This window comes from Girardinichthys multiradiatus, chromosome 12, assembly GCF_021462225.1.
Source record: "Girardinichthys multiradiatus isolate DD_20200921_A chromosome 12, DD_fGirMul_XY1, whole genome shotgun sequence".
NCBI lineage: Eukaryota > Metazoa > Chordata > Actinopteri > Cyprinodontiformes > Goodeidae > Girardinichthys > Girardinichthys multiradiatus.
The window spans coordinates 52,750,683-52,777,998 of record NC_061805.1 but is presented as its reverse complement, the minus strand read 5'-3'; the positions used below and the strand labels follow the sequence as shown (position 1 = coordinate 52,777,998).

The window sequence follows — 27,316 nt, the reverse complement described above, 5'->3', positions numbered from 1 at the left end:
CAGAGCTTTCACAGATCTTTTATTCCTCGAATTCCCTGTCTGCAGATGAGCGGCTGCTTCATGTTTCTGAGGTGGAAACAGTCAGTAAACAGCCACACAAGAAAAACAGCTGATCAGTCATTTGTTTTCTTTGCTTCACTTAAGAATAAAATCTTAAATATGAAAGAATATACAGACTGTTAATCAAATGCTTTCTGTGTGGTGTTAATGATGATTCCCTACCCCCTCCTCCTTTCCCTGGACGATCAGAAACCTCCTGCTCCTCATCAACATCAGCTGAACATGTGAGCAGAGCAGCGGTCTGCTGATGTTTTTATCTAACTATCTCTGGTGATTTTTTTTGTGGAAATAATTTACTTTGATCTCATTAGTCTTTATTTCTTTTTAAAGCGTAATTTAAGATTTGGAGTATGAGCCATCTGCTCCCTGTTGTTGTTCCAGGAGGTCCCTTCATCTGACAGAGATGTTCCAGAGTCTTCTTACTGTTGATCAGCTTCACGCAGCAGCTCCAGACTCCAGGTAGACCACATCCAGACGGTCGGTCACATTATTCTGAACACAAAATTAGCTGCAGTTCTTATCATGTTTCTGCTGTAAACTTTTGATTAAACTTTTTTTAATACTTTCTGCTCCTCCTCCTCTTCTCCCCTTCCTCCTATGTCAGAACTCAGGGAGCGACTCGTTGTAGTCCATGATGCTGAGCTCGTCCCTCCGCTGGCGGACGGTAAGTGCCAAGTCTGCAGCGGCGGCAGCAGGACTCGGAGACTCAATGTGAGGACTCCCAGTGAGAAAGGTGGCCTCCTCCACCTCCTGGCCCAGTGGTGGGCTCTCTGGGTGGGCATCCTCTTCCTCTTTTTCCTCCTGTTTCTCCTCCTCTCCCTCTAGGCTCTGACTGCTCGGCCCAAACATTCGCCGCGCCTGCTGCTCTAGGAAGGATCCAACGGCCAGTGGGGAGTCAAAGGGGGAGACGGGGAGGGGGGAGGAGGAGGAGAGGACCTCCACGGCACCGTTTATGATTCCCACAGCAGAAGAAGAGGAGGGGCGGGACTTGTTGCTATCCTGAGTGATGGGTGAGGAGGTGCTGTCTCTGATTGGCCTAAGAGAGGCACAGATAACAGATGACATCATTAATCATATTCATATCTATGAAACAGTGAACCATCAGCTGAGAGATGGACTGTAAAGCTTCATGCTGGGTTCTCATGTCTCACCTGTGATCTGCGATATTTTAACAGCAGCAGTAATTACTCAGTATTATGGAGATGATTTCTTATGAAGGTAACCATCTGGTGATCCTTCATCCAGACCAACCTTTATGATCCACCTTTGTGGTCTATATTCTCAGCGTTTACCTGCCTCCATCTGGTCTTCCTTTCTCTGCTCTCATCTTACTGCTCAGTTAACATTTTCCTTTTTAAGGAAGCAGCAGATTCAGAATGAGATAAATGTTTCTGTTATATTCCTACATTATTATTAAAATCGTGCTATTTTGTTTCTGTTCTCGGTCATTTTAAGGTGTCTGTGTCCAGAGCAAACGTCAATGAGGAGATCAAACATTTACCTGCTGCTGACATCCAGAGCCGAGCTGTGTGTCCACGTGTCGCTTCCTGGTTGAGTGTCCAGGTGGATCTGGCTGTACAGGTGAAGCATCTCAGTCTGGAGAGTCTGGGTGAGTCTTCTCAGAGCGACACATCGACTCTCTGAAGCTGACAGCTCTGCCCTGAAACAAACCACCAGAGTGAAATCTCATCTGAGGACCACACTGTGGAGTCCATCAAGGCTCTGTATGAAGACCACTGATCAGCTCGACTGAGCATGCTCCCTCTCTGACTCATCTGTGTTGAAATGAAGTTAAAATCAGATCACTAGAGAGGAGAGTCTGGTTTATGATCCATTCAGGTTTATTTTGTGCATCTCTGCTGTCACCTGACTCAGGACCAACAAGCAGCTTCTGAACAAACATAGTTAGGCTCTACGTCTGAGTCCTTCTGAAGATAAATGTGGTCATGTTTTTTATGTTGGTGCTTGTGTTCAGGTTCTTTTCAGACCTTCATGTCAAATCTGGTGTGCTTTACATTTAACCGTTTATGTTCTGCCCTGGACTCTGACCTGTTCTGGTTCTTGGTGTCCTCTAGAAGTTTCTTCTGATCCAAGATGAGCTTCTCCTTCTTGGCCAATTGGTTCTCCAGCTCTGCTATCCTGTGATTGGCTGCTTCCAGTTTCTGTTTCTGCTGAACGTTACAGTCCTTCAGTCTCTGGAACTCCTTCCCCACGCTGCGCTGCAGCATGGCCTCCTCCTAAGCAGAACATTGCAGCTTTACATAGCATTCTCACTCATCAAACCATCAGTGTGTTTCCGGGCATGTTAATGATCTTACGGTCCAACGATATGGATCTCCTTCCTCCAGCTGTTCGCTCAAAGCTCTGTTGGTTTCTCTCAGCAGGATGAGCTGCTGGTTGAGCAGGAAGATCTGTTGCTGCAGCTGCTCACTGCTGCACAGCTGCAAAAAATTGACACGTCAAACAAAAACTGTTTATCAGACTAACAGCAGGCAGCTCCAAACAGCTTCTGGAGGGACGGCAACATTAGAGCTTAGATCTTTCTGAAAAGAATTCAGTCCAATACTGGTTCTCATGGCCCAGAGTTCTGCTTGTCTCATCTCCGGACCAACAGCCCTGATTTAAGTTAATAATGAATAAGCAGGACTCTGCATGTAGTTAACCCATTTAATCAGCGGCGTTGGGGCAGAAACATCTAAAGCCAATACTTGAGGGGACTTCTCTTCTAGAAGGTAGCAGCTTGTTGGAGTAGCTCTGATACATTTCATGAAATTTATTCATTTTATCAATGTTCCTCCTTGTTTCTCAGCTTGATTTCATTTTTGAAAGGGTTTCCTCGCTGGTTTTGGATGCTGTGCAACTGGAAGGATTTTGTGTTTGTATGACCTTCAACCTTTAGGATTATATGTATGGATGTCTGAGTGTTAGTGTATACATGAGTGTGTATGTGTTTGTAGAGTAGGTTAGTGTGCGACATAGTTAGAAAGGTGAAAGGCTAACATCTGGTAGCACTCAGCACCCAAGAGCAGCATATGCCTGACACGGAGGCATGTTGGCAACAAAGAAAATGACCAGCAGCCTACTGGTCCTGCTGGTACGCTGGGTACCAAACCCCCCTACCACATCTACCAGTGCAGGTTGCACCTGGAGCCTGGTTTTTGTTCACATGATTTATACCAAGAGAATTCACTTGTTTTATTTCAGCAACAGTTACAGTGCCTTGTGAAAGTATTCAGCCCCCCTTGAACTTTTCAACATCTTGCAACATTTCAGGCTTCAAACATAAAGATATAAAATTATAATTTTTTGTGAAGAATCAACAACAAGTGAGACACAATCATGAAGTGGAAAGAAATTTATTGGATGTGTCAAACATTTTTAACAAATAACTGAAAAGTGGGGCGTGTAATATTATTCAGCACCCTTGCATTAATACTTTGTAGCTCCACCCTTTGCTCCAATTACAGCTGCAAGTCTCTTGGGGTTTGTTTCTATCAGTTTTCACATCAAGAGACTGAAATTCTTGTCTATTCTTCCTTGTAAAACAGCTGGAGCTCAGTGAGGTTGGATGGAGAGCGTTTGTGAACATCAGTCTTCAGCTCTTTCCACAGATTCTGGATTGGATTCAGGTCTGGACTTTGACTAGGCCATTCCAACACCTGGATACGTTTATTTGTGAACCATTCCATTGTAGATTTGGCTTTATGTTTTGGATCATTGTCTTGTTGGAAGATAAATCTCCGTCCCAGTCTCAGGTCTCTTGCAGACTCCAACAGGTTTTCTTCCAGAATGGTTCTGTATTTGGACCCATCCATCTTCCCATCAATTTTGACCATCTTCTCTGTCCCTGCTGAAGAAAAGCAGGCCCAAACCATGATGCTGCCACCACCATGTTTGACAGTGGGGATGGTGTGTTCAAGGTGATGAGCTGTGTTGCTTTTACACCAAACATATCGTTTTGCATTGTGGCCAAACAGTTTGATTTTGGTTTCATCTGACCAGAGCACCTTCTTCCACATGTTTGGTGTGTCTCCCAGGTGGCTTGTTGCAAACTTTAAACGAGACTTTTTATGGATATCTTTGAGAAATGGCTTTCTTCTTGCTACTCTTCCATAAAGGCCAGATTTGTGCAGTGTACGACTGATTGTTGTCCTATGGACAGACTCTCCCACCTCAGCTGTAGATCTCTGCAGTTCATCCAGAGTGATCATGGGCTTCTTGGCTGCATCTCTGATCAGTCTTCTCCTTGTTAGAGATGAAAGTTTAGAGGGACGGCCGGGTCTTGGTAGATTTGCAGTGGTCTGATATTCCTTCCATTTCAATATGATTGCTTGCACAGTTCTCCTTGGGATGTTTAAAGCTTGGGAAATCTTTTTGTATCCAAATCCAGCTTTAAACTTCTCCACAACAGTATCTCGTACCTGCCTGGTGCGTTCCTTGGTCTTCATGATGCTCTCTGCACTTTGAACAGAACCCTGAGACTATCACAGAGCAGGTGCATTTATACGGAGACTTGATTACACACAGGTGGATTATATTTATCATCATCAGTCATTTGGGACAACATTGGATCATTCAGAGATCCTCACTGAACTTCTGGGGTCAGTTTGCTGCACTGAAAGTAAAGAGGCTGAATAATATTACACGCCCACTTTTCAGTTTTTTATTTGTTAAAAAGGTTTGACACATCCAATAAATTTCATTCCACTTCACGATTGTGTCCCACTTGTTGTTGATTCTTCACAGAAAATTTGAATTTTATATTTTTATGTTTGAAGCCGGAAATGTGGCAAAAGCTTGAAAAGTTCAAGGGGGCTGAATACTTTAGCAAGGCTCTGTACATTCCTCCATCAATTGTTGCGCACACTGCATGCAATGTCATCAGCTCAGTCGTTGCTAACATCCAGACTCAACACTCCAATAACTTTGTTTCAATATTCAGTTCAATTCAATTAAAAAAACCCTCCATTAATCCCAAAGGGAAATTAAATGTTGTTATATCTCATATTATGAGGGTTTCCTCAAAGAGCCGTTGTAGATGCTGATGGCTGTGGGCAGGAAGGATCTCCTGTAGCGCTCCGTCTTACAGCAGATCTGAAGAAGCCTCTGACTGAAGACACTCTGTTGTTGTAGGACAGTCTCATGAAGAGGATGCTCAGGGTTCTCCATAATGTTCTTCATTTTATGAAGAATCCTTCTTTCCACAATGATCTCCAGAGGTTCCAGAGGAGTCCCCAGAACAGAGCCCGCCTTTTTTATCAGCTGTTGAGCTTTTTTAAGTCCCTGGTTCTGATGCTGCTTCCCCAGCAGATGATGGTAGAAGAGATCAGACTCTCCACAACAGACTTATAGAAGATCTGCAGCATCTTGCTGCAAACACCAAAGGACCTAAGCTTCCTCAAGAAGTACAGTCTGCTCTGTCCCTTCTTGTAGATGGCTTCACAGTTGCATCTCCACTCCAGTCTGTTGTCCAGGTGAACACCGAGGTATTTATACTCCTCCACCACCTCCACTTCTTCTCCCATGATAGAAATAGTTTTTGACTTATTCCTGTTTCTCTTAAAATCTACAATCATCTCCTTTGTTTTAGTCACGTTCAAAATGAGATGATTGTTTCCACACCATGCCACAAAGTGGTCCACCACCTTCCTGTACTCAGCTTCTTGTCCATCTCTGATCCACCAACGACTACAGAATCATCTGAGTATTTCTGCAGATGACAGGAGTCTGTCTTGTACTGGAAGTCTGAGGTGTACAGAGTGAAAAGGAATGGTGAGAGTACAGTCCCCTGTGGTGCTCCTGTGCTGCTGACTACCTGGTTAGACTCACAACCCTTCAGTCTCACAAACTGTGGTCTGTTTGTCAGGTAGTCTTTGATCCAGGAGATTGTTGAGGCCTCCACCTGAGTCTTCTGGAGTTTCTGACAAAGAAAATCAGGTTGGATTGTATTAAATGTTCTGGAGAAATCAAAGAACATGATCCTCACAGTGCTGCTGGCTTTGTCCAGATGACAGTGGGTTTGTTGAAGCAGGTGTATGATGGCATCTTCAACTCCACAGCGATAAGCAAACTGAAGGAGGTCCTGATGGTTTACCGTTTGCTTACTCAGGTGGACCAACAGGAGTCTCTCTAGGACCTTCATGATGTGGGATGTCAGGGCAACAGGTCTATAGTCATTGAGGACTGATGGGGGAGTTTTCTTTGGTACCGGAACAAGACAGGAGGTCTAGAACCTTCTTCTGGGCCGGACTACGATTGAAGAGGTGCTGCAGAATCCTGCATAGCTGCTCTGCACAGACCTTCAGGACTCTAGGGCTGACATGATCTGGACCTGCAGCATTAATTCTGGTTGAGGAGATCCTTCATCAGCATCTACAACTCTTTAAAAAACCAGTATAATATAACTTACAACAACATTTAAATTTGCTTTAGGATTCATTTTGAATTGAACTGAAATCCGGAACACCTCTACAGTCTGAAGAAATGTGGTGAAGGTTTGAATTTATTGTCAGAGACTTTTACATTCATGTTTTATTTGAACAAAAACATGAATTAATTTAGCATATTACAAACTGACTTATTCCAGTGTTTACCAATAGCATGGCAGTGATATTATCAATAAAATCACCAATTATCAGTTCAAAATAATAGCAGTGTGTTTAAATACAAGAGTAAAGCTCAAAATGCTCAGAACTGTTTTTATTTTCATGCGTCTAAATCAGACCAAGAAGATAAATCCATCAGTCTTTGAATCACTTTACAGAAAATGAATAAACATGAACATAATAACAGCATCTTTGCAAGGCAAGTTTATTTCTAAAGCACATTTCAGTAGCAAGACAATTCAAAGTGCTTCACATGAAGGAAAAAAATTAAATGAAAAATAAAAAATATAATAGGCAAAGTTCATTACAGTGACATAAAGATAATTAAAAAAATAAAGAGAATAGAATGATGGATAAGAAAATGAAAGGAAAGTTGGACTAAAAACCTAACTAATAATATTTAGATGGCCCAGTCAAAGGCCGCTCTAAACAAATAAGTTTTAAATCTTGATTTAAAGCAACTTAGGCTTTCGGTGCTTTTCCAGTCTTCTGGGAGTTTATTCCAGATTAGTGGAGCATAAGAACTAAAAGCTGCTTCTCCATGTCTGGTTCTGGATCTGGTTCTGCAGAGTAGATTTGAGCCAGAAGACCTGAGAGGTCTGGGTGGTTGATCCACTGACAACAAGTCTGACTCAGATATTTACTGTATCAACTGAAAAATCTTTTATCATTCCTTGGAATCACTAAACTAATATTTAGCTGTATTCTGGTTCTGAGAACTGCATTACATCTGTGCTGCATGGAGTCGACCGGGTTCTGGCTCCTGTGAACAGGTGTTCCAGGTCAGAATGATTGGACAACATTGAACAGCCTCAGAAACAGCAGTGATGATGCCACCCTACAAGGTTTTAGTAGTGTTAAGGTCTGGGGATTGGGCCGGCCCAATCAGAACATTAGTTTTGTTGGTCTGAAACCAGGATGCTGCTCACTTGCTGGTGTGTTTGAGTCGTTGTCTTGTTGAAACACTTATTTTCTCTTCAGCATCAGGCAACATGAACTCTTCATGTATGATGACGCTGACCCATGATTCCATGTCTGTGATAAACAGACCCGACACCACAGGAACAGAACCATCCCCACATCATGATGTTTGAACCACCACTCTTCACTGTCTTCAGAGTGGACTGTGGCTTCAGTTCAGTGTTTGGAGGTCATCTGATGAACTGTCTGCAGCTCTTGGACCCAAAGAGAACAATCTCACCTTCATCAGATCCACAAAATGTTTCTCCATGTCTCCTCAGGCCAGTTGACGTGTTCTTTGGCAAATTGGATCCTCTTCAGCACGTTCTTCAACCATGGGACTTTATGGGGGTATCTTGCTGATAGATTTGCTTCATACAGTCTTCTAATGGTCCCAGTCCTCACCATTACCTTCATTTTAGCCAAGCAGCTCATCATTCTCTGCACTTCTTTGTACGTTTTCCCCTCTCCAATCAATGTCCTAATCAAAGTAGGCTTTTCTTCTGAACACTCAGGTTTTAGAGAGAAATGCATGAACAACATCTTTAGATGAGGGCCACCTGATAGACTCCTGGTTCTTCACAGAACGAAGGACCTCAGTAACTGAACTCCACACCGCTAATATTTAGAACAATCCTCTTTCAATAAATTATTCAATTACACTCAGGATCCTGGAGATAATGAGTGGTGGTTCTGTTGGTTTTCTATGACTCTACTACACCTACTGGTAAATGATTTGGCATGTGGTGATTATGGTTTCTACCAGGAACAGAGACTGATCTGGTTGGTCTAGTTGTCTCTAGTGATGCAGAAGAAAATAATTTACTGTTAAAGTTTAAATGGGCTCAGCCAATGAAAAGTGTCCTCACCTTTAGTGACAGCTGCGTCAGCAGGTGTTCAGCATGATTGGCCTTGTTATTGGCTCTCTGCAGCTCCGCCTCCAGGTCCTTAAGCCTGCCCCGATTCTCCACAAGTTCGCTCTAAAACAACCAATCACAGCACAGACTGCTTTTTTACAACCAGTAGGAGCCCAGACTGTGCTGGTTGTTGCTCTGTGAGTCAGAGTCTTTCACCTGCAGCAACTGGTTCTCTTGCTGCTTGTCCTGTTGTTGCTGCAGAAGCTGCTGGATCTGATCATGGAGGTGCTTTGATTGGGTCTTTGCGTCCTGCTTCAGTTTGGTGAACCTTCTTTGCTCTTCATCTAGACTGGACTTCAGACACCGGATCTCCTCGTCTTGTACACTGAGCTGTCCCTTCTGCCACCAAAGACAGAAACATCAGGGAGGGAAAGTTAAACACAGAAACAACCGCTGCAGAGAAACAAGAGCACAAAATGAAGGAAACAGGACGAGGAAGCAGAGGTATGTGTGTGGGTTTGGAGGGTCTGTTACCATAGCGACTGTCTGCTCCTCCAGTGCTGTGACGTTGATGACTCGGCGCAGCAGGCGTCGGTTTCTGATGGCGTGTTGCTGTCGTTTGAAACGTTCGTACTGCAGCTGGCTGTGAACCAGCAACAGCTGACTCTTCAGGGTTTGAGGCTCCTCCCCTGGGGCGGGACCTAACACAACAGAGGTAAAGATGTTTTCTGTCTCAAAATGAGTCTGAGTAATCTCCTGCGGTATGTTAAAAACAGACCTGAGCAGCAGCCAAACTGAGGTCAACTTTGACCTATGAATTGGCTCCTATTCTCAAGGGATTCCCCCTATAGCAGAAATCCTGTAAATAACTTGTTATAAATAGGATCTTTAGGCCCTCTGTTACAACATGCCACACCTGGAGGTGGAGCTTCAAGCCACACCTCTAGGCAGGGTTTCAGAAAAAGGTCAAGCAGAGTGGAGCCATGTGGTGTTGGAACCATGGATGGAAAAGAGGCAAAAGAAGCATATCGAGCTGTCACCAAGGCTGAGTTGGGACTTCTTCATCTCATTCCAACCTACAGGTAGAAATAAGGAAAACTTCTGAACCTGAGGTTTGGACTGTTAAGAAGTGGACTGATGTTTCAAAGCAGATGTTACTGGCCTGCTTTGACGGGACAGGTTGGAATGTTTTTGAAGCTAAGAGAAGCTACAGCAATTAGCTAAAAACGACCCAGCTGCAGTTTGGAGGACCATTACTAGCCTGGAGCTCATTCCCCCACGCTGTGTTGAAACCCCTAACTGGCTGATGATCTCAACAGCTTCTTCTGTAGGTTTGAAAACCAGCAATTCACACCTCCCTCCTACACACAAGGACTACCTGCACCGCCCACCAACAACTATACAACACTATCTCCTCCACTCTCCTTTCTTACCCCGTCTGCACTAAAAATCCCTGAGGACGATGTAAAAAAGATCTTTCAGCCTCAGAAGACCAGGAGAGCTCCACAACCTGATGGTATCTCCCTCTTCTGTCTAAGAGCCTGCGCTGATCATCTAATCCCGATCTTCACTCAAATCTTTAACAAGGCTCTGGAGCTGTGTGAGTTCCTTCATGCTTAAAAAGCTCCACCATCATCTCAGTCCAACCTGAGTTATTATGAAATAATGTAAACTGTCAACGTGACCCATCAAACTCAGTAGGCGGGATGAGGGTGGCTCCTCAACAAACCCTGATGTCTGATTGGCTGTTTCACACAGGAAGGGCTAGGGTTAGGGAAAGACCTTATGCCGTTGGGCAGAACTCTACTTGGCTCCTCGGATCATAATGATGTTTATTTGGTTCTGTCCTAGAAACCTGTGTTGAGGAAACACAAGCCAGCGCAACGCTCAGACCAAAGACAGGAAAAGACCAGGTCCTGGTGGCATAGGAGGCCATGTTTTCAGACAGAGAGCCCCACAGTTGGGAGACATTTTTTGTTTTAATATCTCTCTGCACAGTCATAGTGCCCCTTGGATCTGGAGTTATCCGCCCTGGAAAGGCGGTTAAGTCACTGAACGACTTCAGGCCCGCTGCTTTGTCTTTAGTGGCAGTGAAGGTCCTGCTGTCCAAAGTCAACGATCATCTGGGCCCACTACAGGTCAGGCAGGTTGTGGAGGATGCAACAGGAACTCATGAAAATGATCCTAGGTCTTCTGGAGGGGCAGAAACGTTTGCAAGATTGGTTTTTATTGGTTTTTCATCTGCTTTTACTTGCATTCATCCCCATATTTTAGCTGAGAAATTAAAGTGTTTTGCTATGGTATTGACTCCGGGTGATCTCATCTGTTGGCTGATGGACATCTTTAACTGTAACACCTTAGCAGGTAAAGGTCAATGGGATTCTCTCTGATGTCCTCTTCTCCTCAACTGGGTCTCCTCAGGGACGTGTCCTTTCACCCCTTTTATTTGACTGTTCCAGCTGCATGGGCACTGTTACATTTTAAAGTTGCCTGATGATTCTGTTATCTTGTCCCTTCTCAGTACCGATGATCCGGATCACAACATTTCACTAAGAGTCCTTCTTATTTAAGGTAAATGTTTCCAAGACAAAGGATATGTTGATCAATCATAGGTACTAACTGGCACTGTCGTCCTACCCCTGGCCGGGTCCTAGATGCAGATATCTGCTGCTAGGATTCAGAACTGATAGACTAAAACATCCATCTATTCCTACAGTGTCTTTGTGTCTTTCTGGCTGTGCAATCAGCATTTGTTGAAGGCCTTTATACAAGTTTGTTGGACCTTTTTAATTGTTCATATTTCCACCCATAAATGTTTGTGTTTCAGTTGAATTTTACCGGAGCAGGTGGAAAACGTTTAAATTCTTTAGCATGGTCTCAGAGCATTTTAGAGCACTGTATGTCAGTGGCCAACAGAGGCTAAATGCACCTGAAACATGAAACTACATTTCACCTCTAAGCAGTCCTTTGTGATTTTCATATTGGACACATGAATGTTGAAATGACAGTTGTGATCTGAAACATGATGCAGCTCCATCCTTGGTGTTACATGTTTTCATGATGTCATTTCACAGTCAGTCCAGACCTGCTACCAGCAGGTACAGGACAGAGAGCAGGTCAGTCAAACTGGGCAAACTGGTTAGTAACCAGTCAGAAGAACCACACTTCAACTCACATAAAAGCAAATGTGTCATATAAAAGAAGCAGATCAGCCAAATTGTTTTTTTTTAGGGTCCAAACTCTATCTGCTCATTGTGTTACACCGCCACCTAGTGGTCTGATCCAAGGGGCAAAACCTCAGAACAGCTTTGTTCTGTAGCTCAGTAGCACCACCTACTGCACCTGTAAGACATCACAGCCAAATACATTAGACTGGGAACAGAGGACATACTGGTGGACATAGTGGTATGGAGTTAAAAGGACAGACATACAATGGGAGTGAATGAGAGTGTGGACGTCTCTCTCTGCATTCTGGGCTCTGATTGGACAGAAAACTTCTACACTGGCAGGAAGGAGACAAACTCCTACAATTGGATGGAGAAAAGGGAGGTGTGGAGATGAAGCTGGAGGTGAAATCCAAAAGGTTCTGAATATTTCACTGGGTCAGAATCATCATCACACTCTAAGCTGAACATCATCATCAGCAAACATAAACTACGATTGTGGAAAAACTGGAGAATTCTTCTTCTTCTTCTGCTCTGTGTGGGGGCTTCAACCCTGTAGCAGGAGAAGCCAGCCAAACATCGTCATGGAAACAGACGAAGAAGATGAAGAAGAACGGTAGAAAGTATAGTTTACTGTTTTTGCATCAGACTCCACCCTCAAAATGAGTTTGGTTTCACATGGGCTTTAACAGACAGGTGGCGTTAATGAGATAATGGAGTGTTAGTTTCAGGTACCTCTGCTTTTCATGCTCTGCTGTTTACCTCCCAAATGACTCCGATCCATGGACTTGGTTCCAGCTGAGAACCTGCAGGGTATCACAGTCAGATCACATCAGCATCATTAACTATAGTTGGCCATTAGAGAAGCTTAGAAGAGTTCTGAGGTGATACTGTTCTGCAGCAATTTCAGGTTCTGTTTCAAACCAGAAACCTTCCTGCATTCTCACCTCCTGCTGAGGCGTTCATGAGCGTCGTTTCCATGTACGATCATACGGTCCAAAACCTTCAGAGGAGAGACTGAGGTCTGCTCTTCCTCCCTCTGCTCTCCTACAGCTCTCTCCAGCGCCTCCTGCAGGACAGAAGAGACTCAGCGCTCTGAGCAGAATATTAAACCTGGCTCTGACCAGCAGTTCTCACCTGCATTTTCTTTCCGATGAACAGCGTGGCTGCCCGAGGCAGAGCGAGCTCAAACAGTGACTCATACGGAGGGGCGGGGCCTTGTTGTTCAGACACATGGGAGGAGGAGTGAGGAGGGGTGAGGCAGAGAGACCTAGAACAGGAGGGTGACGGAAGGCTAGAGGCTGGGGTGGAGGTGAGGAGGAGGAGCTGAGAGGAGGCGGGCCGTGGCCTGACGTCTGCAGACAAACGGAAACAAACACGGTTCTGTACATGATAGACAAGATACATGATCACCACTGCATTAGGGTCTGGACACAATGTCAATGTCAGCGCCATTCTTGTTGAGATACATGCAGTAAGCGGGTATGAAGGTCTCTGATGTTAGCAGGAAATGGATCTTCTGTTTCACATTTAAAAGTGAGTAAAAACCAGCAGGAAGTACAAATGTTTGACATGTGAACCTCAACCTGCCACTCACAATATGGACGCTCCAATGTTCAATTACGTTTATGTGCACCCATGGGTACACACACACACACACACACACACACACACACACACACACACACACACACACACACACACAGGTAAAAAAGCCATCTCAACAGAACCAAAACCAGAGCCATAAAATATAGCAGTACCTAAAATACTCAAGACTCCAAAAATCAAGTCAAAGGACACAAAAGAGGAGAGCAAGGCTTAAGAGGAAGAAGCCAGGCTTTCTAGAATTGCGCCGCTCAAGGTGGCAACAGGTTGGAGTATCTCTGCAACTTTTCATTCTGATCGATTCTTTTTTCGGAACTCAAATTCCTCTTGTGGTGGATACAGTTGATTTTTTTTGGACAACTGTCCTCTCCGGTGTCAGATGCTGTGCAGCTTGCAGGATTTTTCCTAATACTTTTCTACTTTTGAACATTTGGTATGATGCATTGCCATGGCAACAGGGTTGTTTCTTACACCCGGGAGCAGCTGATTAATATCTCAAAAGCTCAAATAATACTTCAACTACAACCCCAAATCCCTGATGAGTTGAAAAGGAGACGCCGTGGATGCAGAGCAGCTGCAAGGGGAAGACAGAGAAGAAGGAAGTTCAAACCATCTCTTACGTCAATTCTGATGGGCAATGTGAGATCGTTGGGAAACAAGTTGGATGAACTCCAAGCCCTACAAAGAACCCAGCCCGGGTACCAGGAATGCAGTATTATGTGTTTCACTGAGACATGGCTGCAGGATCATATCCCCGACTCCAGCGTCTCTCTCCCAGACTTTCTGACCATACGGGCTGACAGAGATTTAAAGAGGAGTGGCAAATGCAAAGGAGGTGGACTAGCAGTACTTGGGAACAATAGATGGTACATCCAGGGCATGTTACTGTGAAGTGTCATCCAGATATTGAACTGTTAGCTGTAAGTTTTCGTCCAGATCATTTACCCAGAGAGTTCACCAGTTTCATTATGGCAACAGTTTACATTCCATCTTTAGCTGTTGCCAACACTGCATGTGATGCCATCAGCTCAGTTGTTGCTAAGATACAGACACAACACCCCAATGCAATTTATGGTGATTTTAACCATGCCTCACTCTCTGCTACACTTCCAACATGTCAACAGTTTGTCACCTGCTCTACCAGAGAAAACTAAACGTTGGATTTGTTTTATGCAAATGTCAAAGACTCATACATCTCTACAGCAAGACCTCCTCTAGGCAAATCAGATCACAATTTTGGTTTTCTCTGCTTGAAATATAAGGCGGAGTACACAGAAGCAACTTAAAGTCAAGATAAGAGACAGCAAGGAGGTGTACAAGAAGAAGCTGGAGAGCAGCTCCAGCAAAACAATATCAGAGATGTGTGGACAGGGATGAAGATCACAGCCTTTAAGCAGAAAGAAGATCAGACTGATGGAGGTCTGGACAGAACCAATGAACTGAACAGGTTCTTCAATAGGTTCAGTTCAGAAAAAAGCTCAGCATCCTCCTCTCCTGCTCACAGCCAAACAGACATTCCACCCTCCTTTGGCCCACAGTACCCACAGCTGTCCACTAAGACCTCAAATATTTAATCTTCCACCTCAGCCATGGACCCTTCTGCTTCTACAGACTGGAGATGCAACTGTGAAGCCGTCTACAAGAAGGGACAGAGCAGACTGTACTTCTTGAGGAAGCTTAGGTCCTTTGGTGTTTGCAGCAAGATGCTGCATATCTTCTATAAGTCTGTTGTGGAGAGTGTGATCTCTTCTGCCATCATCTGCTGGGGAAGCAGCATCAGAACCAGGGACTTAAAAAAGCTCAACAAGCTGATAAAGAAGGCTGGTTCTGTTCTGGAGACTCCTCTAGAACCTCTGGAGATCATTGTGGAAAGAAGGATTCTTCATAAAATGAAGAACATTATGGAGAACCCTGAGCATCCTCTTCATGAGACTGTCCTACAACAACAGAGTGTCTTCAGTCAGAGGCTTCTTCAGATCAGCTGTAAGACGGAGCGCTACAGGAGATCCTTCCTGCCCACAGCCATCAGCATCTACAACGACTCTTTGAGGAAACCTTCATAATATGAGCTACAACAACATTTAATTTCCCTTTGGGATTAATAAAGTATTTTTGAATTGAATTGAATTGAATTAATAATCAAGATAGATAAATAAATAATCAGATATACAGAAAATAAAACCAAATAAAAACTAGAAATAAAATAAAAACATTCGGGTAAAAATAATGAACAAATAAATAAAACACACGACTAAAAATGGTTGTCATTAAATACTAAAGTTAAATCAAATATAGAATCCATTTAAAATCCTGTTGCGGTCTATTGAGAGGAATTATCTCCAGCTTTGTTCCAACTGCTGCTTCAGGACATCTGGTCCTACACTAATGGACCAAGAATCTCTGTCCATGGAAGCTCTCTGTGAAGAGGATGGGAGTTGTAGTTTAAAGCGGAAGAGGTTATCTGCTGTACAGGGATGAGACTCTCCAGTCAGTCTGGAGGACACTTTAACTGTCTGCGGAGGGAGGTTCTCTCCTTCAGAGTTAGATGACCAAACTACAGGCGTTGGACAATGAAACTGAAACACCTGGTTTTAGACCACAATAATTTATTAGTATGGTGTAGGGCCTCCTTTTACAGCCAATACAGCATCAATTCCTCTTGGGAATGACATATACAAGTCCTGCACAGTGGTCAGAGGGATTTTAAGCCATTCTTCTTGCAGGATAGTGGCCAGGTCACTACGTGATACTGGTGGAGGAAAACGTTTCCTGACTCGCTCCTCCAAAACACCCCAAAGTGGCTCAATAATATTTAGATCTGGTGACTGTGCAGGCCATGGGAGATGTTCAACTTCACTTTCATGTTCATCAAACCAATCTTTCACCAGTCTTGCTGTGTGTATTGGTGCATTGTCATCCTGATACACGGCACCGCCTTCAGGATACAATGTTTGAACCATTGGATGCACATGGTCCTCAAGAATGGTTCGGTAGTCCTTGGCCCTTCTAGCACAAGTATTGGTCCAAGGGAATGTCATGATATGGCAGCCCAAACCATCACTGATCCACCCCCATGCTTCACTCTGGGCATGCAACAGTCTGGGTGGTACGCTTCTTTGGGGCTTCTCCACACCGTAACTCTCCTGGATGTGGGGAAAACAGTAAAGGTGGACTCATCAGAGAACAATACATGTTTCACATTGTCCACAGCCCAAGATTTGCGCTCCTTGCACCATTGAAACCGACGTTTGGCATTAGCATGAGTGACCAAAGGTTTGGCTATAGCAGCCCGGCCGTGTATATTGACCCTGTGGAGCTCCTGACGGACAGTTCTGGTGGAAACAGGAGAGTTGAGGTGCACATTTAATTCTGCCGTGATTTGGGCAGCCGTGGTTTTATGTTTTTTGGATACAATTCGGGTTAGCACCCGAACATCCCTTTCAGACAGCTTCCTCTTGCGTCCACAGTTAATCCTGTTGGATGTGGTTCGTCCTTCTTGGTGGTATGCTGACATTACCCTGGATACCGTGGCTCTTGATACATCACAAAGACTTGCTGTCTTGGTCACAGATGCGCCAGCAAGACGTGCACCAACAATTTGTCCTCTTTTGAACTCTGGTATGTCACCCATAATGTTGTGTGCATTTCAATATTTTGAGTAAAACTGTGCTCTTACCCTGCTAATTGAACCTTCACACTCTGCTCTTACTGGTGCAATGTGCAATCAATGAAGACTGGCTACCAGGCTGGTCCAATTTAGCCATGAAACCTCCCACCCAAAATGACAGGTGTTTCAGTTTCATCGTCCAACCTCTGTATGACACAAAGGAAAAGGATTAAATTGGGCCATTATGGTTTTATCCATTTTAAAATGGCAGAATTTCCTCAAGCAGAAGATGCACTGATGAGCATTTCTTGCACACTGCTTCACAGCTGGCTGCAAAGTTAAATTATTATCTACAATGGTCCCAAGATGTTTGGTAGATTGCACACTCTCAACGGCCTGACCTTAAGTTAAAGTGACTTCACGCTTGTGATGTTTTCTCCTAAAATCAGAGATCATGTCTTTGGTCTCATCAGCATTCAGCTGGATGTGAGACTCCTCCCCCATTGAGTGAGGTCATCAGTCACCTGCTTTCATTCTCCTGGAGAAGACTAACAACGATGTACCGTTTCTACTGGGCAGTCTCCTCCTCCGTGTCCATGCCTGAGCCACTCACCTGCACTGTTCAGGTTCTCGCCGATCATGTCCCTCAGACCCATCTCCTCCTTTGCTCTGATTGGCTGCTGCATCACCTGTGAGGACAGACATAGGCTGTCTTCGTGTTGCTCCTTCGGAATGAAACCTGATGTCACCTGGAGCACGCTGACAGGTTGGTAGCTATCTCCACTGGGCATGGTTACAGGTACAGAGGCAGGTGAGGGACATTTCACACCTGCAAACACAGCCAACATTAGATGGAGCTGTCATTCACACCACACACACACACAGGTAAAGGTGTTCACCTGAGATGGAGGTAGACCTGCTCAGAGAGGGGGCGGGGCTAGTAGCAGCCTCAGGAGGGGGCGTGGACAAACCACACTGAGAGGAGGGGCTCCATGTGAGGTCATCAGCCTGAACACAGAAGGACACCTGTTGGATGTTTAACATTAAAGTGGTTCTGGTTTCTAATACAGAACCAGGTGTTTCTGTTGGGACCACCAAAACTTTGCTGCATTTAGAAACAGGAACCGGCAGACGATTGATTTCTAACATAAAGAACTGACCAGTACTGAACCAGGTTTGACAGCTGTGTGTGTGTGTGTATGGTGATGGGAGGTGTTACCTGCATGTAGGAGGTGTTGAGCGTCAGCTGAGGGGGACAACTGACTGAAATTCCTGCCAAGAGCCGGGCAGAAACAACTTTACTCCTCTACCGTTCAGACAGAACCCAGGAAAAAAACGCAGCAGGAAGTTCTACATGTGGTTCTGTTCCTCACCTGAGCTGCTGATTGGCTCCAAGTCATGAGGGTTGGAGCTGAGATCCAAGTGAAGATGCGGGAAGGACTGTGGGGGAAGTTTGGGAGAGGCTGGGGGAGAGTAGTAAACTTCTTCCTCACAAGACGACTCCAGAGGGTCCAGAGACAGTCTGGCGCATTCAATGATGATGTCATGGACTTCATAGCACCTCCACCTGAGAGGAACGAAGGTTAGGGGATGGGGTTATCTCTGAGGATCATACCAAGCAACATGCTGCAGATTAGAGGAAGGTGTTCCTCAAAGATCAGTACTGGTTATTCTGGAATATTTATCACCAGAACTCATCTGAACATCTTTCTTCAACTAGGAAGAAGTTTCTGGACCTGCAGGTGTGACTTCATCTGAGCTCAGGTCTTCATTTTCTGATCTGAAGAGTTTTAACACAACTTGCTTAACATTTACAGTTAAGCTTTAAATTATTCATACCCCCGGCAGCAGTGCTCTAAGACTGCAAGGGAAGCTCAGCTTCCCCTAAAATGTCTAAAAATAAGTGATCAAATATAAACTGTTGTGTGTTCATGTCATTGACTAAATATGCGCTACAACTTTTGTTCAGAATCAGCTTCTTATCTCTAGTAACGACGCAGCTTTCCTCTCACTCATTCCTGCAGCTTCACAGCTTTAAACAGTTCAATAGTGAAGCAGAAATGCTGGTCTTCGTCTCACCCATCAGACGCTCAGCGTCTCTGGGGGTCTATGGGGCAGTGGGCTGGCCCGGACCCTCAGCTTCTGCATGATGATTGGATGATCTATCTGAGGCTGAATCCCTTTTTGATTGACAGCGAAATGAGCGAATCAGCGATCTTGAAATTGAGCTTCCCCTCCTTGAAAGACCAGCATCCACCACTGCCCGGCAGATTTAGGATTCTTCAGGTATTGTAAGCTGGGGAACCTTTTAAGTTCGCTTATAGAGAGAAAGAGGAGGTTCAGGACGCTCCTCTGGACCTCTGTCATCGGACCCACACACGCAGCAACCAGGAGGTTCAGGTGTTTAAATACAAATACGACGTCGTCCATCACCCTTATCTTAAGCTCCCTTCTCAGAATCTGTATCAGATCCAGATCGGGACTCTGGCTGGGCCACTCCAGAACAACAGTACATGTTGGACAAATTAAATCTAAATCTGTGGGGGTATGAATAATTTGGGTCCTAACTGTAAAAGCTCTGTTGACTTACCTGGACGGGTCCAGTTCATAGTCCTGAGTCCCTGTAACAAGTTCTGGGTGAATCCGTACATGTTCCAACATCGGCTGAAAGACAAACAGAGTCAAAGCAGAATCGATACACTTTACCTAGACTCTGGGTCAGAACCAGCCCTCAGATGCGAGTGAACCTGTTCAGGTGTGCAGAGAACCCCTGTGTTCACATTGGAAACCACATGACGGTGTGTTCAGGGACCTTCTGTGTCACTGAACTGAATCCGAAGATGCAACACTAACCAAACCTAATGTGGTACCAGTTCAGTACTGGTTTACCTTTAGAATTCGCTGAATTCGCTAAGAAAGTGTTGGGACCCACAGCCATGGATTTCAACATTAAACTCCGGTACATACTTTTCTGGAACTTTTCAAAATAAAGTGCATTAACCTTCTTCCGGCAGCCAGGAAACGGGATAACTGCAGACGTCCTGTGATGTCACTACCCGAATAAAAACACAGCTGTTGCTACATCCGACCTCTTTCCACACGGCCTTCCAGAGGGACCGGATAGGGGGGACAAACCGCGCTGATGTCTCTTTGCTGGCAAAAAGACATAAACTCTTCAAACTAGATCCAAGAGTGTCATAAGATCATCGATCATAAGATAAGATAAGTACGGATGAAATACTGTCTGTGTATCCGGTATTTTCATTCATGAACGGGGTAATTAAGGTACAAGCATTGCTTGACTGTTCTCTCCGAGCCCTGTAGGAGCAAACGGTGTTCGAGAGAAACCTCTGCAAAGACGCGATCTCCCAGTCTGGAAGGAAGACAGCAGAGACCGCAGTGGACAGCCCCTTGGACAACGTTTCCTCACCATGGTTCATGAGGTTAAGTGTTTGGGCAGATTAACAGTTAGGATGAAATGATCGAAACGTTTTTCATTTTATGAAGTTTTGTTTGTGTGAAACTCGGCTATCTTGGTGCTAGCAGGCTATCTGCAGCACACATTTGTGTTCTTTGTATGTTTTTAAAGTTAAGACAAACTTTATTTAAAGGGTGATTTTAAACAGATGTTTGATCATAACGCGCCGTCTGCACTTATGCATTTTAACCCTTATATTAACCAATGTATTTTAAAGGTATGTGTTTGTTTCTGGTGCTAAGCTATTAGCTTCTTTTGTTAGCTCAACTGCTAACCGGTAAGAACACGTGCTGCTACTAAAGAGTATTTAACAGAAAGGTTGTTAGTTTTCAAGCTAGTGAATAATAGTCCCTGAACATCATTTACTAAAGTTGATAACTAAGTAAACACCATTAAGCCCCATTTCTCCAGAAAGATTTGGCTCTTTTTAAAAATATTCCCTTAATAATATTTCTTCAAATATTATTTTAATAAATGAAGGCAGCTAATGAGACATTAGTCATCCAGAAGGTTGGTTTTATTCAGCAGATCATTATTTAAAACATTATTTTATTAAAATAATATTTTATCTGATCTTGCATTGTGAATGGTTGTCTAAACATTTGCTGATTATTGTCTAAGTTGGTTCCATGACTAACTTAACTTCATTTCCAGATTCTTCAAGATAATCCTTGGTTCTCAAACATAAACATTGCATGGTAATGTTGCATCACTCTTTTTGGTCATAATTATCAATCATCTTTAATCAACTTGTTTATATTGTACATAGTCCATTAGTCTTCATTATTCTTTAATTCTGATTGGTAGTTTAGTTGGATTGTTTTAGCAAAGTAAAGAGTTTATTGATTGAAATATGTTTGACTTTGAGTTGACTTATTTTTGTTAATAAATTCTTGTATTTTAAGAAATTGTGTGAATTTATTCCATATATGTGCAGAGTTTATGCTGTTCAATAATGTCAGAGCTCGTCTCACACCTTTCTATTTTGTTCTAATACCATCGCCTTACTGGGCTGGTATTCACAGGAAAATCCTTAACAGACTGAAATATTATTTGATAAAATATTAAATATGAAATAATATTCTCAGATTAATAATCACAACAAAAGTCTGGTGCTACAGTAGTTGGATCAGGACCTTCTACAGGCCACCATGAAGAGACCGTTTGTTTGGATGCTGAATTAAAGTGATGTTCTGATGAATCAAACCCTGAAATTGTGTCTGTGTTGTTGGAAGGAACTGGACTGGACCTATAGTAGCACCTCAGATTAAACTGACCACATGGTTCACATGTCATCCTGGCTGGCGTCTGTGGTAACTGGTTCTGGATTAGGAACTGGTTCAGAACCAGCAGCTGAACCACATCAGAGCACAGCCTCTGAAATCTGCAGAGGAACTGAGCGCGCTCAGTGTTTGCTGGTGTTCTGTTTGTCCCATTTTAGCTCAGGGTCTCTAAAGGTAACCTGAGGAAGCTGCAGCTCCTCTTGGGTGTCAGAACCTGTTACCGGACAGTGTGGGAGCAGCTCGGAACCAGCAGCAGACTAACCAATGACAGATGAGCTCTTTCAGGACCACAGTCCTGCATGTCCTAGACGTGTTCCTGCCTGGAACCTATTTATTTGATCCAGGTGTGTTGGATCAGGGAATTATCTCAAACATGCAGGACACTGGTCCTCCAGAACTGACTTTGAACGCCGCTGGATTAACTGATGTTTCACAAACCGGGTTAAACTGGTTAGAACTCACTAGGGGTTAATCTCAGATCAGAAAACTTGCTCTCATTGAGCTGGTCAGAACCTGCTTAGATTGGACCAAACCTCTGCTGGTTTGAACTGGTCTGTACTAACAGTACTAACCTGGTCTGGTCTGTATGGACCTGTACTCATCTGGTCTGTACTGGCCCGTATGGGTCTGTACTGGTGTTACTAACCTTGACCACCTCCTGGAAGGTGTCCAGGTTCTCCTCCATGCTGTAGTGCAACCTCAGGTAGGAGATGAAGTTACAGGGGAACATCCCATACAGACGGTGGAACAGCGAGTAAACACCTGCATGGAGGTGGACCAGGTACACTGGAGCCACATGGCCTGCAAGCGGTGACAGGCAGCCAATCAGAACTGAGCATTTAAACTGAAACATCTCCAAAAGAAGCTACTCCAACTGTGTGTTGGAGTAGCTGGCGTTTCTTCTACAAGCAGTGCCCCCTGCTGGCTGGGATTACCAGGGTTCTTGTAGCTCCAGGAAACAAGGCGTCCAAACACGTCAAAGAAATCGTAGATGTGTTGTTTCCCAGCCTGAGGGATCATGGGTAAGAGAGTAATGAGGACCAGGACTCCAGTGATGAGAACCACCACGTCACCATCCGTCTGGAAAACAAACTCTGATCTCTTTAGATCACGTAGATGACCAAAAACATCCAAACAGAGAACAGAAAGCTTGATGACAAACACTGGAACTGAAACTAAGAACTGTTTTGTTGGTTTCTGGGTAGAACCTGGTGGTATCTGCTGGCCCGGGGTAGAACAGGGAGATGTTTGAATGTTTCTGGAGGAATGTGTCAAGATCTGATGTCGGTGTCAGATGTTTTTCTTTAAGTAGGACTTTCAAGTATAATTTCCTGGTATCTCATGTGAGTTCATTGTTAGAGTTGATGTCTGATGGTTTCTGAGTAGAATATGAAGGTATTGGCCGGTTTTGGGTGTGGTCAGTATGGTACCAGCTGGTCTTTTACATGAATGTGTCAGAATCACATTTTATTTGGATAGTTTGGGGTTTTGTACCTTGAGGCAGCGCAGCAGTGACAACAGGATTGGTGACTGGCTGATGTGATGGACCCAAGGTGGCTGCTTCCTGATCAGGTGACCCAGCAAGGTGACACCTGCCAGTCTATTTCCGGGTCGGTTCAGGGCCTCGTTTAGCTTCTCCAGCAGCACCTGATGGGCGGAGCCAGCTTATTTACAAGCTCAAATATAGCACACCTGCCAGATGACATGCTGCTTACCTTGTGATGAGGCTCTCTGATGGAGGAGAGGAGGAGCACCACCTGAGAGGAGGAGGAGTCCAGGTAATGCTCCACCAGTGAGGAGAGGACAGCACCTCCTCTGTCTGTGAGCAGAACTACAGGTCAGACTGAGAAAGGAGGAGGAAAGAGGTGGTGATACGACAGACAGGTAAACTGACCTGTACTCAGTTGCTGGTTGACTGCGGTTTTGACCCGCTCCACCTCCTGCAGCTCTGAACTCTCCAAAGAGAGCAGCAGGTCTGTGATGCTCACCTGTTCTCTAGACATGATGCTCACTGAAACAGAATCAGAATCAGCTTTATTGCCAAGTTCTTACATACAAACAAGGAATCTGACTCCGGTACACTTTGCTCTCTGGTTTTGTTTTTGTATTACAGAATAAACATATTTACAATATACACATATATAATAAAAAAGGTGCATTTGCAACATCTGTTGCTGTTGTTTTGTACTCTATTAAATGTTCAACAGAGAAACAGCCTGGGGGAAGAAACTGTCTCTGTGGCGGCTGGTTTTAGTAAACAGTGATCTGTAGCGCCACCTGAAGGTAAAACTCTGAACAGTTTATGTGCAGGGTGTGTGGGGTCTGCAGAGATTTTAGCAGCTCTTTTCTTGACCCTAGACCTGTATAAGTCCTGGATGGAGGGAAGGTCAGCCCTGATTATTCTCTCTGCAGTCCTGATTATTCGTTGCAGTCTGGACCTGTCCTGTTTGGTGGATGATCCAAACCACACTGAGATGGATGAAGACAGGACAGACTGAATGATGGCAGTGGAGAAGATGACCAGCAGCTCCTGTGGAAGGTTGAGGTTCTTGAGTTGCCTCAGGAAGTACAGTCTCTGCTGGACCTTCTTTCAAACAGTGTCTATGTGTGAAGACCATCTCAGGTCCTCAGAGATGGTGGTTTCTAAGAACCTGAAGGGGTCCACGGCCGATACAGTGTTGTTGAGGATGGTGAGGGTGGTGTATGGGAACAGGAACACAAGTCAGGAAGAACATTTACAGAATGTTTCCCTGAGCTTCTTTTCCTAACCTCCCTGAAAACATCACAGGATTTTGATTGGATTTTGTGTGAAGAGATCAGAACCGATGCTCTTCTCTGATGTGAATCTGCAGCTCTGAGACATGCGGTTCCGGTTCTCCATTAAAGCCAATCTGTATCCCAGAGACGAGAAGTAAGAGTTTATTCCAGAAAGTTTCCACCTTCTGCTGCTCAAAGCTCCAAACTCAGACTGATTTCATGAATCCTGATCCGTTTGGACTGAGGGAACCACACAGATTCATCCTCTGGATTTTAACTCACTCGTGCAGATTTACGTTTCTCTTTTAAAAACTGTAACAGATCCAGACTCTTGTGTGTAAACCCAGTTTTACAAGAAAAATGAAATGGACCAAAAACCGACCACAGAAAGAAAAACGCAGTGCAGGTTCTAGAGGCCCGGCTTCAGAACCCAACAGAAACATTCCTGAGTCCAAACAAACCCTGTGATCAGCCTACAGAACCAAAAGGTGAACTGCTGTGGCCAATGATGCTGTTTAAATTGCTTCTTTTCAAAAGGTCCGTTTTAGAACATCTATTTTAGTTTAGCTCAGTTTGAGCTTGTTGATCATCTAAATATTCATCTGTTGATAATATAAAAGTGCAGCGAAGAAGACAAGAACAAGCTGGTCAGAACCTCACGTCTCTTCAGAGTTTAACATTAAAAAGGATTTTGTAAAAGTAAAATATATATTTATAGTAAACAAGTTGATGTTTGGGCTGAATAAAGCACTGGACCACATAAACTGTAACTGACAGTGGCTGTGAACATTTATCAGAAACATTTTAAAATAGAAATAGTTTCAAGATTTTTTTTCTAAAATATGTTTTTATTTTTAGATCAGAACTTTTTCCGGTTTTCTGTGTAAACTGAGGCACAGAAATGATCCTGTCTGGACCTGAATGAAGTCAGTATCAAAACTAAATGATCTGAAGTTGAACTGAGAGGTCAACGTTTCACTTCCAGGTCAGAGCGCAGTGAGTATCGGTGTTAATTTCATCTAAACTCGGTTAAAACGTTTAAAGTACAATAACAGTTCATTTTTACCCGGTAACCAGATAAACTAACAAACAAGGTCCTGACTGTGCTCTGACGTCACTGCTGTCATTGAAACTGTACGTGACGTCATTCAGCGAGTTAAAAACACCTGGGAGCTAACAGCTAAGCTAACAGGCTAAAGCAGGCTGACAGAGGGGTGCGTAGAACCGTGTTCCCACCCAGCAGCAGACGCGTGTCCCCCGATAAGCAGAGCTCAGAACCGGTTCTGGTTCCGAGCGGAACAAACCTCCTAAAGCACAGCTTAGAAGCTTTGGTACCTTCAGACCTGTTGATTCCAGCTGAGAGCGGACATGTCCAGTGACAGCAAATCCCGCCCACTACTGCAACCTGACACCTGCAGCTGCCAATCAGAGTCCAGAGTCGTTCAGGGACACTTACAGCGGTGGGAAAAATGAGCTTTTACAGCTCAACAGGAATACAAATGGTCGCTAAATCGGACATAAACCGTAGGAGAAAACAAGCGCTCCTGAACAAGAGAATCGAATCAGCAGAAAGACTGGTTCTTTTTATTTGAAAGAAGCTATTTTTGAGCCCAGGGAACAGGAATAAAAGTATGTGTTTTGTTGAGGTAGGAAAACTTTACTGGCCGTCAGTTAACTCTTACATGACTCCTCACCTCTCATCGACTCTTCTGGCACCCAAAGGACAATCCTCAGTCAGAGATCAGTTTCCACAAGTTTATTAAAACCAGTCTGAATTCAGAGAGGAAACATCACACTTACACTGGTACCTGGAAACGTCTGTGTTGTCTCACTGGGGGCTGCGTTACATTACATTTTATACCCCACGCTGCTATGCAGTACACATACACAATCATTCTGTCTGTGGATGTCTCCCCAGCAACAGTATCAAAGAAACAGAGATACATTTCATCATTTAATTAAAGAAATGTTTCCCACACGTCTTCAGGAATCTTCAGTGAGAGGAGAACCATGCCTCCCTAATATACTGCCAGCTTCTCACGATACAGACAGAAAACACCTGCAACCTTTAACCTTGAATAATAAACACTCATTGTGTGATCACACTAGAAGCTACTGTTTAAGGATTTTTCTAACTCTCAAAAGCATAACTAAAAACTCCTAATAATAATCAATCTATAAGCAGCAAATCCCAAATATATCTTAGCTTTAGCTACTAATGAGAAGGCATTTATATTTCCACAGTTTCTATCGTCAAAGAGCTGCAGAAGCTGCCGAGAAATATGTTGTAGTTTGCAGATACATCCATGTGCTTCCTGTTTGTTGTGATGTTAAATTAAAAGGACTTCTGAGAGTTTTTCTGTGCTTGTATACTCTAGCTACGTTCATCCGGTTAAGTCCAAACCGTGTATGGGACCATGGCAGCTGTGGTAAGAACTGAGGATGACTAAGAAACTGTTAGGTCCAATAAAACTATCTCCACCAGATGAACACGTCCTGTCTTCAAGACACAGGGAAACGAGACATGAGAGACGCATCAAGCTTCATCTGATCCACATTTTACAGACAGCGTTACCGGTCAAACATCAGGAACATCTGCTGATCTGATGGACATAAAAAGAAAGAGGTGAAGTTCTGGTAAATCTGGGTTTATGATTAACATGGCGTTGGTGGAGCTCTGAGCTGGTTTAGGAAACAGGAGCCTGTTTCTCATCATGACTGCTAGAAAAACACATGAGATCATGAGATGATGTTAGAGTCAGGTCCGAGTGGGCTGGTTCCAGTGAACAGCAGCTGTGTGTGTCTCACCCAGCAGTGATAACGACGCTGGAGCCCATTGATCCATGTCCACCTCTGAGTTCAGAACCGTCTGTTCCTGGGGCCTAATATGTTTCACTCCTTAATATATTTACAGATGATTAAAATTCAGTTGTATTCAGT

At 44.0% G+C, this 27,316-nt stretch overlaps 1 protein-coding gene across 6 annotated transcripts; it reads right to left on the bottom strand.

Moving 5' to 3' along the window:
• On the bottom strand, positions 1-25,982 carry tsc1a (TSC complex subunit 1a). 6 transcript variants are annotated; one of them, XM_047380704.1, is made up of 22 exons: positions 25,712-25,982; positions 23,514-23,630; positions 23,335-23,438; positions 23,114-23,266; positions 22,555-22,699; positions 22,266-22,420; positions 19,449-19,522; positions 18,232-18,425; positions 18,078-18,130; positions 17,758-17,866; positions 17,472-17,687; positions 12,784-13,001; positions 12,594-12,715; positions 12,382-12,452; positions 9,017-9,183; positions 8,699-8,881; positions 8,495-8,605; positions 2,379-2,501; positions 2,110-2,297; positions 1,562-1,720; positions 624-1,096; positions 1-552 (listed from the first exon to the last, which is right to left on the bottom strand). In XM_047380704.1, the coding sequence occupies exons 2-21, from the start codon at positions 23,620-23,622 to the stop codon at positions 661-663; spliced, it is 3,090 nt and encodes a 1,029-aa protein (XP_047236660.1). In that variant the 5' UTR covers positions 23,623-23,630; positions 25,712-25,982; the 3' UTR covers positions 1-552; positions 624-660. The 6 variants fall into 6 exon arrangements, with proteins under 6 accessions (XP_047236660.1, XP_047236656.1, XP_047236657.1 ...); XM_047380700.1 differs by having other exon boundaries at positions 1-1,096; positions 25,613-25,981; XM_047380701.1 differs by having other exon boundaries at positions 1-1,096; positions 25,681-25,981.
• Positions 25,983-27,316: the final 1,334 nt, after the last annotated feature.